General features: G+C 42.5%; 1 protein-coding gene across 1 annotated transcript; it reads left to right on the top strand.

The window, feature by feature from the left end:
* The first annotated feature begins 3374 nt into the window (after nucleotides 1-3374).
* LOC147895135 (putative eukaryotic translation initiation factor 5-2) lies at nucleotides 3375-6555 on the top strand. The gene is made up of 2 exons (XM_087383501.1): nucleotides 3375-3492; nucleotides 4664-6555. Exon 2 carries the CDS (start codon nucleotides 4943-4945, stop codon nucleotides 6326-6328), a length of 1386 nt encoding a protein of 461 aa, XP_087239627.1. The 5' UTR covers nucleotides 3375-3492; nucleotides 4664-4942; the 3' UTR covers nucleotides 6329-6555.
* The last annotated feature ends 7114 nt before the right edge of the window (nucleotides 6556-13669 follow it).

The following is a 13669-nucleotide window of genomic DNA, read 5'->3' as shown; positions in this document are numbered from 1 at the left end:
AGAGAGAGAGAGAGAGAGAGAGAGAGAGAGAGAGAGAGAGAGAGAGAGAGATGGGTGAGGAATGGAGTTGAGGAAGGAGTGGTATGTATAATTACGGAGGTAGCTAAGGATGAGAACACAGTAGGTGATGCCATGGAAGTGGAGAGCCTAGATGAAGAGGCGGAGGAGGAACACTAAAGGGATCCCTGAGGACTTTGTGCATTAACTTAAAGGTCTGATTATAGCATGATTTGTGTGTAAGAACTACTACTTAGCCTAGTATAGCCTTGGTGCGTCTTGTAGTGGGCTTGTATCAAAGTATCTTGCAAGAGGGCTTGTATCCAAGTATCATGGTGGTGGGCTTGTATCAAAGAATCTTGCAAGTGGGCTTGTATCGAAGTTTCCTACAAGGTGGGTGGTAGAGCTTAATTGGTGAGAATATCATACCTTTCATTCTAGTGATCAGTATCATATTCGAGATGTGATTCGTGACATGGTTGAGGGACTCGACCAAATCACAGAGATGGTTGAGGGACTCAACAAAATCAGTGATCACTATCACCTTTGAGATGTGCTTGGTGAGATGGTTGAGGGACTCAACCAAATCCCAGAGCTCTTGATCATGAGATGGTTGGGATAGTCAACCAAATCATTGAGTGCTGGATCATGTTTATGAGCTCCACAAGTGTGTCTCTGTCAGATTGAGAAAGATGGCTCCTAGTGCTAGATTTTCCCGTGTAGCTCCTTTATGATTTGGGCCTAAAAGTGGTGTACCTTGTTGGGGGATCTTAGAGTGCTATCCTAGTTGTCGTAACATTGGAAGGACATTGAAATAAAAAGGTTTGTTTCCATTATCAAAGTTCTCCTTAAATACAAAAGTCTGAGGCTTCTCCCTCTTTGAGCATGAGAGCATGTGGGATAACCATCCATTCACATGTCTTGTGCTTCCATCAACCTTGCAAAAGGACCTCAAAAAGATATCCTCACACCTAAGCCATTCAACACCCTAAGTGGATTGCAAGGGAAGGTGTACATAAAATCGTACCTATTGGATTACTAGGGGCGTGGCCTCTCACTATAGCATGATAACAAATTGGCCCATGAAGTGCTATGACAAGCCCTCAAGTTGGCATCAAAATAAGGATACACATCTAGAGGCAATCACCTTCAAGTGGCATGAGATACAAGTAACCATGAATCCTTTATCATTATCTACCTTAAAAGAGAGTTCTCCTATATAACTAATTAGGACATTAACTAATCATGAATACAAGGACCTTAACTTAATCTAAATTCTTAGAGATCTTTAGGTCTCTAGCACTTTGCTCCAAACCTTTCACCCTTCTAAGTACCTAAACCTATCATCACGGATCTCTAGGCCATTGGTTTTTTGCTCCTAAGCCTTCCACCAATTGAAGAGTACCTAGATTGATCATTGTACAAAGATAGCATAAACCAACCTCAAAAGAGAGTTCTCTTGCATAACTAATCATGAATACAAAACATTAACCTAATTTAAACCCTCACGGATCTTTAGGACTCAAGCCCTTTGCTCCAAAACTTTCATCCTTCTAAGTACCTAAACCCACCATCAGGGATCTCTAGGCCATCGGCTTTTGCTCCCACGCCTTCCACCATCACGAGTACCTAAACCCATCATCATAACCAACCCTTTTGAGAACACCCATCCATCCATGCCTTGAACTCCTTTATGACATCTTGCAAACCCATGCAACATAAACACCCATTAGGGAAAGAACCCATGATTGCATTACATGAGCAATTGTCATGTGACCTATTACTTCATATGTGATCTATTACCTCATATTTGATCTATTACTTCGTAGGGTGCTAGCCATTTATGTGAAAATGACTCGAGGAGATCCTTTAACCTTGACAAGAACTATTTGGTGACATTCTAAGTTTGGGTGTCTTTAGACCCCATTGAACAAGGTTTGAAGACTACTGCAAGGCATGACTAGACGTGTCAATATGAAGATTGACCAACTAGTGTTTTAGTATGCAAGACGAGCTTTATATCATTAAGAGTTAATCATTCTTAAGCATTTATGTGGCATCTCAATTACCCTTACGTTCATTAAAAGCAAGTAGGGTCAAGCTTAAGAAAGCGCTTTTAAGCATTTATGCGGCATCTCAACTACTCTTACCTTCATTAAAAGCAAGCATGGTTAGAGTGGTTTTGCCACCTTGTATTTCTTGAAAATCTGTAAAACAAATTGAAAGTAGCGTTGGGTTCTAGCTCATCGAAGGTAACATTGGGTAGGCACTAATAGCCAATTGTGGTGGATTATCACAAACGGATTCCTTGATCGTAAAGAATACTAGTTGCAAAAGTGTTGTTTCCTTAGAGCGCTCATTTTGCAACTCACAAATTGACTCTAGGTGTAAATAATGTCTAGCTAGAGATCAAGAACCATGGAAATAAAGAGCTACAATGGACAATATAAAGACTGTTTGATGTTGGAAGGATATGAGCTACAGGGCGATTATAGAGACGAAAGATCTATAGTGGGACAATATTGAGCATCATCAAAATGGTTTTGGCAAAGCTACTGTTATAGTAGACAAAGCTTTTTTGCAGGTGCAAGAAAGCATGTTGGATAGGTTTTTCTTGCCCTTTGCAAAAATTGCACTTTAATTTGTGACAAAGGGAGAAGGAACTATTTTGTATAGCTACCTGCCTAACAAGGGTTGGCTTTTAGGCTGAGTTTGCTATCCTCCCATCATGGGCGCAACCATAAATACCATGTTGCCTTGTACGGTTTCATGGAAGGCTTACTAGGATGCCTTCATCAATGGGTTCGCAAGTGCAGCCCCACATACACAGATGCAAGGAAGGTTGGATAAAGGTGTGTACAGTGTAGTGCATCATGTGCAATGCCTTGAATCACAAGATTGTTTGCCCATGCATTCAATGCAGCATGGGCGGCACTAGTCTGTAAACACCCTAATTGCGGCCAGATATGGTGTGTTTCTCGAAGAGGTGCTATCTGGGACTCTCTTTCCACACAGGCAGATGCGATGGTGGTGGAGTTGGGCAAATGGGAGGCGGAACAAGTATGCATAGGTGTGGTGGTGGATACATTTTTCTGCCTGGAAAGCTTCGAAGGCGACTGGAGGTGTGAACTGATCCATCCAGGCCCATGATGCGTGCACCCAGCTCGATGTCCATGCAGACCTGAGATGCGAGTACCCAACCCAGAGGCGTGAATCTAGTCGAGGGGGAACCGGCAGATGGAGGTAGGAAGGGAGAAGGGACCGGCGGGTGGCGGTGGGGGAGGTTTAGGAAAAACCGCTTTTTGTGTGGTTTTACAAAAAGCGGTTTAGGGTTTAGAGGGGAGGCCAACAAAATTGTGGCAAAGCAAGGGATTGTTACTATATCCAGCTTTCTCTTTCTTTCTTGTCCATCCTCGCTTCCATCCTCTTCTCCATCGCTTTGCTTCCTCTGTTGCAGCAGAGCTCCCCTCCTCGCCTCCGATCTCGCCTTCTCTGGTAAGTTTCCTCCTCGCATCTCCTCCCTTTCTGCTTCCCCTTGCTTCTACCATCTTCTCTTCTTGCCCCTTTTCCTCCTTTGCCCGCTTTTTCGCCTCCTTGCCTCCCTCAGACGCCAGAATCAGCCCTGTTTCTCTCTCGCCTTAGCGTACCTGTTAAAATGTGCGCGGCTTTGTTGTCAATCCATCGTATGTCTCGTTGGGGGACAGAAGTTTCGGGGGAAAGCAGTCCGGGTCTTGTATATACTCTTCGGATCTAGAGCAAGGGTTTCGAAGTGTCGGTTTTGTATATACTGGCTGTATATACTCGCATCGTTCTGCCTTGAAGCAAAGACAAGTGTCGGTCTTGTATGTACTCGCATCGTTCTGCCTTGAAGCAAAGACAAGTGTCGGTCTTGTATATACTCGCATAGTTCTGCCTTGCAGCACAGAGAACCTTTTGAAAGGAGCGATAGGGATTTGCACTATGTGTGGGGACGTGGTCGGTGGTGTATCTAGCATCCTTGTGAGATCGGTAGGATTCCTTTCTTTAGGCCATCCTTGGATACACAAGAAGAGGATTAAAAGGACTGGTTGCTGTTGCGTTTTCATCTCGACCTTGTAGGCGCCAGCAATCTCAGGAGCTGTCTGCCTGTTCGATATCCATGGTTATAACTCCTGTTTCTCCACTATATCTTTGGATTTTCTTGACACGTTAGGGCTTTTAGTACAACCAGGAGTTTTATCCCGGACGTAGTGTCCTAAAACGCTCGACATAAACATTTCTCGTAGAACGTGCGTTCCTCGTTCGTTCACAGGCGGTTTGGATTCTGGCTTCTGAAATTGCACTTTCTGTCGTATCTGAAAGTTCAGCCCTTTCTATTCAGTAGATTGATCGACCTTTATCAATTGTACGCATTGCACATATATGTACTCGACCTGGCGTCAAACTCTGCTATCGCCTTTAATAATCTAGCTTTTTTACAATAGCGACGGGAGGTCGGTGGGTAGGCCGTCTGTTATTGTTTGCCGGAATTATGTCCCAGGTCAACATCGTTGGTTTGTTAACGAGTCTTAACGGATTTTATTGTCGTGGCTGGTGTGTATGAAGTTTGGGGATACTTCTGGATCGTATTTGTTGATCGATTAATCAGTAAGTTTTTGATTGATGGCGATGTTTCTTTCCTTTTCAGGGCCACGTGGAGTAACTGTGGGTGCATCTACTGTCATGTGCGAACAGACTGTCTGCATGCGGCCGAAGTTGATCCAGGATTTCAGTTGTATGCATCCTTGGTTTCCTAAACTTCAAAGCGAGGTGTGTCTTTGCACATGCCCTTGCTCCTATCCTCGCTATTGGGGTACATTTTGTTGGTGGTTTGGGCGTGAGGACATTCATCTGTTTCAGCCAGAAGAGGGGCCTTTTCGAGGATACCCAGGGTTGTGAGAAGGTAGTTTTCTTCGTTATCTCAGAAATGGCACTCCAGAACATTGGGGCAAGCAACCGAGATGATGCCTTTTATAGGTATAAGATGCCCAAACTGATTACCAAGATTGAAGGCCGGGGAAATGGTATCAAAACTAATTTGGTTAACATGGTTGATGTTGCAAAGGCCTTGGCTAGGTCACCTGCTTACACCACCAAGTATTTTGGGTGTGAGCTTGGTGCACAATCCAAATTTGATGAGAAAACAGCAACAGCTATTGTGAATGGGGCGCATGATACAGCTAAGCTTGCAGGACTTCTTGAAAATTTCATAAAGAAATATGTCCAATGCTATGGTTGCGGGAATCCAGAGACTGAGATAGTTATTACAAAAAGTCAACTTATAACATTGAAGTGTGCTGCTTGTGGATTTTTGTCGGACGTTGATATGAGAGACAAGCTTACAACCTTCATACTGAAGAATCCTCCTGAGCAGAAGAAGAAAGGTGACAAGAAAATGAGGAGAGCAGAAAAAGAGCGGCAAAAGGAAGGTGAAGCTATAGATGAAGAGATGAAACGTGTGAAGAAGGAAGGTAAGAAAAAGAAGGGTCATGAAGATGGTGTTCATGTATCAAAGAAAAAAGCATCTGGTTCTGATGGAGAGGAGGTTTCTCCAACTGCAAGTCAAGCTGATGACACAGAGGAGATTGAAGCTGAAAAAGAGGATGTGCAGTGGCAAACTGATACCTCCTTTGAAGCAGCGCAGCAGCGGATTAAGGAGCAGCTTACTTCAGCTACGAGTGAGATGGTTATGCTGAGTGCCCCTGAGGAATATAAGGCAGCAACTGATCCTACTGCTGACAAGGTCAAAGATTCTAAGTCACTTTCAAGGAAGAGTCCCCCCAAAAAAGTGGAACCTGGATTTGAAGTGAAAGAAGCTGATCTGATTTCCTTGAAGGAGCTCAGTCTTCACGACAAACTTGTGAAGGAGTTCAAGGGATGTTTGAAAAGTGGTTTCAATGCTAGCCAACTGGCAGCTCATTTGCAGATGGTTAGGCCTCAATCTTCAGAGCAAGAAGTCATGAACGCTTATTTTGAAGCCCTTTTTGAAGGGACATACAAGGGATTAGCCAAGGAAGTAGCAAAGAAGAAAGGTTTTCTGACCAAGGCAGTAACGGATGAGCATAATCAAGATTTATTGCTTGGGTCTATTGAGACATACTGCACCTCTGGACCTCCTGAAGTAATGCGCAAGGAAGTGCCTCTGGTGTTGAAGACTCTGTACGATCTGGACCTTTTAGATGAGGAAGTTATCATGGCTTGGTATAACAAGGGTTTAGCAAGTGGGTTTGACTCCAAGGCAGGTCAGGTAAAGAAGTATGCCAAGCCAGTTGTAGAATGGCTCCAGAATGCTGAGTCAGAAGAGGAGGAATGAGCTTACCAAGGGAGTTTCTTGCTCTATTTGTGTGTGGAGATAGTAGAGTAGCTTTAAGAATAAAATCCTAAGTAGCTTGGCAGTGAAGCTAGCTTGCAAGTACAGTTTGAAAAGGATTTTATTGGTAATTGATCTATTATGTAATGTTGTGATGGTAAACTGGTTTATTTATAAGCTAGATGTTTCTCCCATTTCCTGGTGAAGGTGAACGCTTTGTTGTTTGTACATTTACACAGGAGTATTGTGAAACTGATTAGGGCAATGGATTTCTTAGTTTAAATTGTAAAATGTACATACTTCTTTTCTGGTAGTAAAAGCTAGTTTGTTTAGTTTGAAAAGGTGTTGGTATGGGTTGCAGTCAATTATGTCCTGCTGTGATAACCAATTGCATGGGGTCTGACAAAGCAAAGTTGTCCCAAAGAGCAGCCTCCAAAGACTGCTAGTGAACAGTCAAGGAAGCTCGCGCCAAGCCAAACAACAGATGGACAAACAGTTGCCATAGACAATCCAGTGTGCTAAGAGTTACAGAGTTGCAGTCCAGCCAGCGATGTATGCCCACGAATGCTAACAGTAGAATGTATGTTTTGCCCAATGGTCTCATCAAGAAAAATACGGTACATCAAAATAAGTGATGAACATCAGCTGCACCTCGGGTAATGACCTTTCCTAACGTAGATACACCACACCAAATGCTTACAGCAATTTCATTCCATTAAAGTTCAGTATGCACTAGCAGATATCAGCCAGTTAAATCTCTATCTCAGTACTATATTAAACGATGTATTGTATCAATATTTACTTGACTTTTGCAACAATGTATTCTCAACGATGGATTATTATGAACTATGTACTCTATCAATGATGCACCCTCTTAACTATGACTTATGCATGAGTTTCTTTGTAGATTGCTAACTCCACAAGCTCTTCACACAACTATGCCTGTTTTACTTACAAACAGCTCAATTTAACGCTGCTATTTTGCTTCTTGTAGGATCACAGTTGTTGTGGCCTGCTCTTTGTTGCAACAAGCTTTTGCTTCTGTTTGCTTATTTCCAAGCAGGTAAAGTGGAATGTCAGCCATTGAAAAGTCTCATTAGATGTTGGGAAGTTAGTGATCTTGAGCACTCGTGTTCATCTGTCGCAATTTCCCAGTTTAATCATCCATGAAGTACATTTGGCTCAAAATCTGTGGGGATGAGTTTGGCCCATGTCATCTTCCGTTTTTGTCTATTTTGCTTCTAATCAGTTGTGTGCAAATAGACGTTCTGCTGCTTTCTCCCTTGGTAAGACCTGCAGCCACTAGTGAGGCTCTTTTGAACAAATACTAAGACCACCCCCAATGGGACCTTTAGAGTGGCCATCCAGTCATACGGGGTTGACCCAGTCCCTGCTCCAGCCAACGGTATGGGTTGCTGTAAAGTCTGTACTGCTGCCTGCACCGTACCAGCTTCTGTCTGCAGAGGCCTGCAGTCATTAAATGACTATCTGCCCTGCCATATGCAGGGCTTCTGCTGCTTTAGAGCCCATTCCCGTGGTGGCAAAAATGCCAACATATGCCAAAGCTTGCTCTGTTCCCATGAGGAGCAGTGCAATTCTCGATGCCAAAACTTGGCATTTTGTGCCAAGCTCCCTAGCATTTCGGGGTGAAGGCTCAGTGCAGCTCTCCCATTCACTGTTCCAGCCCTTCTTCAATGCCTGTCACATTGCCTTGCTTCCATCACATGCTACTGCAGCCGCGTGGGAACACTTTCCGTCCTGATGCTTGCATTTGCCAGGCTCCTTTTTTGCTAGCCTAGGCCAAGGCGGGAATGTGCTCTTAGTCTGCCCCACATGGGCCCTTCCTGCAGCCACAGAACAGCCAGCCGTGGCTCATCCCCTCCTCTTTGTTAAGCCCATGGCATCAGCCCACATGGCCTCTCTCTTTTAAGCCCATGGCATCGGCCCACATGGCCTCACTCAATGTAGAGTCCCTTTTGAATGTTTCTCATAAGACCTTTTATTGGACATCGTTGAATGGATTGAAACAAGGAAATCTACCTCCAAATTGTCCACCATGTCAACCAAACACAACATGGTGAAATCTTCAAATAGGTTCAAGAATTGCTTGATAAGGGTTCAATATATTCTAGTAGTTCACTTGGTTTGTGTGCTTAGGACAATGTGTATTTACTATATTAAGCTCGTATTAAGATAACCATCAAGAATCATTTTCTTATTGAAGGGAATTTTCATTGTTTTTTAAGCTCTTATTCTCCTCTCATTCTTTCCTCGTTTCATAAGCATTGAGTTAAATAGATTGGTATAAACATTGAGAACTTAGGTTAAGTTTGCTATAGGTACAAGATCCAAAGCAGTCATATGCTTGGGTCAAAGTCATACATGGAAAGGCTTAGGATGTTGTTTGTTGAAGGCTTTCCTTCCATGCGGTTCTTGGAGTTCTTGGACCTCAAGTTAACCATTGCCTTACTCTTTTGCAACTTGATATTGCTTATTCCATGTTGGTAGGAACGTCTCGTCAGTTGGTGATCAAGCTAGTTGTCAAGGCACAAGAGTAATTCTCCTTCATTGAAGCATTAGTCCCAACCTTTTCAAATTCAGGCATTCAAATTTAGTTTTGGCATTTATGTGAATAAGGGCTAGCCTCTAGTTTCATGAAGACCTCCCAATTGCATCAACCTTTGCATCCCCACCAATTTTGCCTCTATCATTCACTCCTCCAATGTTGGCCTCAAGGTCGGTATCTCAATTTCCATAGGTAATACTACGCTATGCCATATATTAGCTCAAAGGGAGTGTGCTATAGTAGTTGAGAATTGGGATATGAGAAAACTCCATGAGAGCACCAAATTGAGTGCATATCCGATTGAAGATGAAATAACTCACCATCTTTCCATTGGCCACACTCGTGTCCATTTGGTCACATATTGTCAATTAAATTCTTATTTCTAATAGTCATAGCAAGTATGCCAACAAAACCCATCCCCCACTTTTTGATAAGGATGTATAGGAACTTCTGAGTGATGCTTTCCAAGTCGAAGATCCTTTTTACCAAAGGATTGGCAAATCTCACATGCCTTGCAATATAGGTTGCTACATCTTGGAAAAGAGTAGGCCAATAGTAGCAAACATGGAGAATTTTCTTATTGTGTAGTAAATGGCATAATGTCCTCCAAGAATCTATCATGACAATCGGCATGACCTGTTGGACTTCATCTATGCCAATCACCATCCTTAGAACTCCATTGATTCCTTGACGTGGTCCCTGATTGTGTAATGCATGCTATCCTAATCTTCTTTAGGTTTATCCTAGAACAATCATGGGGAAAAGAGAAGACAGTCAAGAACTGAAGTATCCCCACATACCATGGGTCATAAGTTACTATTGCCAACAATGATTCACTTCTTGGTTATCTTCTCAATTAATCAATACATTTTTCAAATTAGTAAAACTGAAGTCGTATTCTTGCAGAATGGTCAAACACTTGGCCAATCGTTCCATGGGGTTAGGAGATTGAAAACTTCTTTGGCATGACCATCACTAGTGATCATAAGATCAGCTCATTACCTAGTGCTGAAACTTCTTGATGCAAAATACAAAGGAACATGCATTGTAGATTTGAGGTACTACACCTTAGCATCATGCTTTTGCCTAGAGGCAAGCCTTAGCTTAGCATCTTGCATTTGCCTTCAAGGTACTACACTTTATCTTGCATCTGCCTAGAGGCAAGCCTAATAGGATACATGAGCATGTCTTCCCCTTGTTGTAGTAGGAGTTTGAGTCTCAAAACTAGGATTGACATAGAAAGACTTATATGACTCTGGGGTTTGAAGATTGGGGGAGGAAGAAAAAGCATCCTCGATTTGCTCAAACCCTCACTTGCATTCATCATTCCAAGAAACTTCCTTACCCTCCTTTAACAATGGTATCATTAGACTAGTCATTATGGCATCCTGGTCTCAGGCTTCAAGGAGCTTACCAAGATAGGGGCCAAATACCATTTGCATGAACCTCTAAGGTTTTTTCATAGCATTTTGAGGCCAAACAACACCACTTTGAAATCATAGGTGCCCCAAGGAGTCGTAAAGGTCATATTCATGACATCATCATTAATAATCCTTATTTGTTAGAAGCTTAGAGTAGCCATCTCGGAATGCATACGTCTCATCTCTAGTGACTCTTTCTTAAAGATGATTTCCTAGAAGGTATTTCTACTCATAAGGTAGACACTAATGTAGTAGCATGCAAGCAAGGGCTCAAAGCTCTACTCATAAGGTAGTCAATAATGGAGTAGCACGCTAGCAAGAGCTCAAAGCTCTATTCATAAGGTAGCCATTAATGTAGTGCTATGCAAACAAGTAGTAAAGTTCTACATTTTACATATTTCATGAAAAGATTTTGAGTGCTTATCAATGCAACCCTGTGGTGCATTTAGTACAAGCGATTTTTAATTCTTCTAGAGTTTTTTTTACTTTAGACATGTCTTGAACTTATTTTAGCATTGACTTCAACCAAGAGGTCTAACTTTGAAGCACACCAATGGTAGATAAATTCAATAGTGATGTTCCAGAACAAATAATAATGCACCTAAAAGTCTAAAGTCATAATATGAGATCTGCTTTTAAACATTAAGAATATCCCTTATGCTAAATAACTTGTCTCCATCTTATAAGGAGCACAATGGCAAGTTTATAGATTCCTAGATTATATGCCTTGCTACTAAAAGCTATTCTTCAAGTCATGGTGCTATAGTTGTAAATGATTATAGCTTAAGTTAGCAAAGAACGATGGCTAATCTTATTGACATGCAAAAAAGCAACAATGATTTTAGTGCAAATGACATCTATTCATTGTCTTTGGAACTCTTTTTCATGGGAATCTATGTAAAGAAAATAAAAGACAAATAAATAAAACAAGGCAAATGGTTGCTCAAATACAAGCATTCAAAAATGATGCAAAAGAGATGATTCTCCTATTCAAAGCTTTAGACATGAAACATTAGTTTTCCTTCTACAAATAATTTAAAATTTCAAAACATTGAATGGTTCATTTTGAAATGAGTGGGATAGCAGGATTTAAACCCACATCCTCCATATCGAATTCTCCATATGGATTTGTGTTAGTAATTGATTGAAACAATATACATGCTTATGCAGACAGGAAAGCACTAATTGGAAGTTAGTACATGAGTGAGAGTGGGCACACATGCATCCATGCATGAATGTGTGTGCACTATGAACAATAAAATATGACCTATATCTTTTCCCCCCAAGGCGTTCACTATGTAAAAATACCTTTAAAATACCCCTTCTGTATGTATATTTTGTATAACTCCATAAGAAAATTAAACATTTCTATTGAACTCACGTGCTATCTTACATGTTGCTTAATGAACTCCTTAGGATTATTTCATGTAACCACCCTACCATTCCCATGGCCCCATGATTGGTGGTTGTGCATAGTCCATGCACATTGTATGCTCTAAGGGGGGAAAAGCAGGATAAGATGGCAAGCATCTTTGTGACAAACTCCATTTGTCCTCCTGGGTGGTATTGGTGCATTATAATATTGAGGAAAGTTCCATGCATGTGAGTCACCCAATCCTGAGATAGGAGATCGAGCTTTGATATTTATATGGGAGTAGAGGCTAAGGGTTGTCGCACCCACTCGAGTGGCTTTGGTTCACATGCTTAACTGATTGGGTATTTGAGTATTAAAATATTGAGAAGCAACCCATGCATGTGATTCACCCAATTATGGCATAGGAGATTGGGTTTTGATTTATGTGAAAATGGACGCTAAGGGTTGTCGCACCCAATTAGAATGTTTGACCCATATGCTCACATGGAAAACTACACGGCCCACCTTGAGCATGTGGGAAGCCAATTAATTGCAGAGAATGGTTGTAAAGGGGGACTTCCATCTTGATGCGACATATGCCCTCCACCACTATGCCACATTTTGTATATCCTCATAGCTTCCATGCAATAAGCTGATCACATTCTGTTAACCTTGTGGCAACAAGGGCCAGAAGTGCAGTCTAGGATAACAACTATGAGAGCATTGTGTGTGTAGAGTAGTGGCAAAGCTCCGCTTGTAATATCTTGAGCCTGAAAGATAGTATGATAAATCTTAAAGGATGAGAATAGCCAAAATCTTCTCTAATAAAGATCCAATCATACTTGCAAAATTAGGATATAGAGAGAGAAAGATAAATCTAGAGAGAGAACGACTAAAAGCCTACACTTTCGGAGGTCCCTCCACTTTGTGTAGAGACCCAAAAGGTCCCTCTACTTTGTGTAGAGACCCAAAAGGTCCCCCCCAAAAGTGGAGAGACCAACATGTATAAATATCTCTCAATGGAATGAAGCTCCCACTCTTTGGGGTTCAGTGTTCAAGCTCACTATTGTGTTCATGTGATTGGTAGTGTTCAAGCTCACTATTGTGTTCATGCGATTGATCTTTATTGTATCCATGCTCTCTAACACTATTGTGTTCTAGCATGCCCTTATCCTTGAACTCCCTCCTCCTCCTCCTTCCTCCCTCTTCCTCCCTCCTCCTCATCCTCCTCCCTCATCCTTCTCCTCCATCTCCTCCTCCACCTCCCTCCTCCTCCTCCTCCCTCCTTCTCCTTCTCCTCCCTCCTCCTCCTCCTTCCTCCCTCTTCCTCCCTCCTCCTCATCCTCCTCCCTCATCCTTGTCCTCCATCTCCTCCTCTTCCCTCCTCCTCCCTCCTCCTTCTCCTCCTCCTCCCTCCTTCTCCTCCTTCCTCCCTTCTCCTCCTCCTCCCTCCTCCTCCTCCTCCTCCTCCTCCCTCCCTCCTCCTCAACCCTTACCCCTCGAATCCACGAAGGAGACTAGCTCTCCACTCCCCAACCTTGGACTCCTCCTAAACCCTGCAACCCCCTCTGAACCTTGGAACTCCTAGTTAATTCTCTCAACCTATCCCCATTTCTAACCCTGAAATCCCCTTCTAAACCCTTGAACTCCCATGGAGGCAAGAGCCTCCATCAATCGTTATAATCAATCCCTCTTTCTCATTCATGCACGCATGAGATCTGCTTTCCACACTTTAGCCTACACCTCTCACCAGAACACGACCCGAGGACCTATGCTACATTTGTGAACACTTATGCTACAATAAACAATGACACGACTGTAGGTGACCAACACCCTCGGAGCCTGCACTTGGGTAAAAGAGAGAGAACACATTTTGAATTCTTCTCTTATGAGTTTCCAACCTCCCTCTCTCCCAACTCCTCTCTATCTCTCTCCTGGGACTCCCTTGTGTTCATTGTAGATCTTTCCCATTTTGAGTATCCATCTCTCTCTCTCTCTCTCTC

Source organism: Dipteris shenzhenensis, chromosome 13 (assembly GCF_047967505.1).
Source record: "Dipteris shenzhenensis isolate YYH24624 ecotype China chromosome 13, Dip_SZ_1.0, whole genome shotgun sequence".
Taxonomy (NCBI): Eukaryota; Viridiplantae; Streptophyta; class Polypodiopsida; order Gleicheniales; family Dipteridaceae; genus Dipteris; species Dipteris shenzhenensis.
Note: the sequence above shows the minus strand (reverse complement) of the source record. Positions and strands in the feature narration are given on the sequence as shown.

Coding starts and splice junctions, on each gene's coding strand:
- LOC147895135 (XM_087383501.1), top strand. CDS start 4,943: ATGGCACTCCAGAACATTGGGGCAAGCAACCGAGATGATGCCTTTTAT.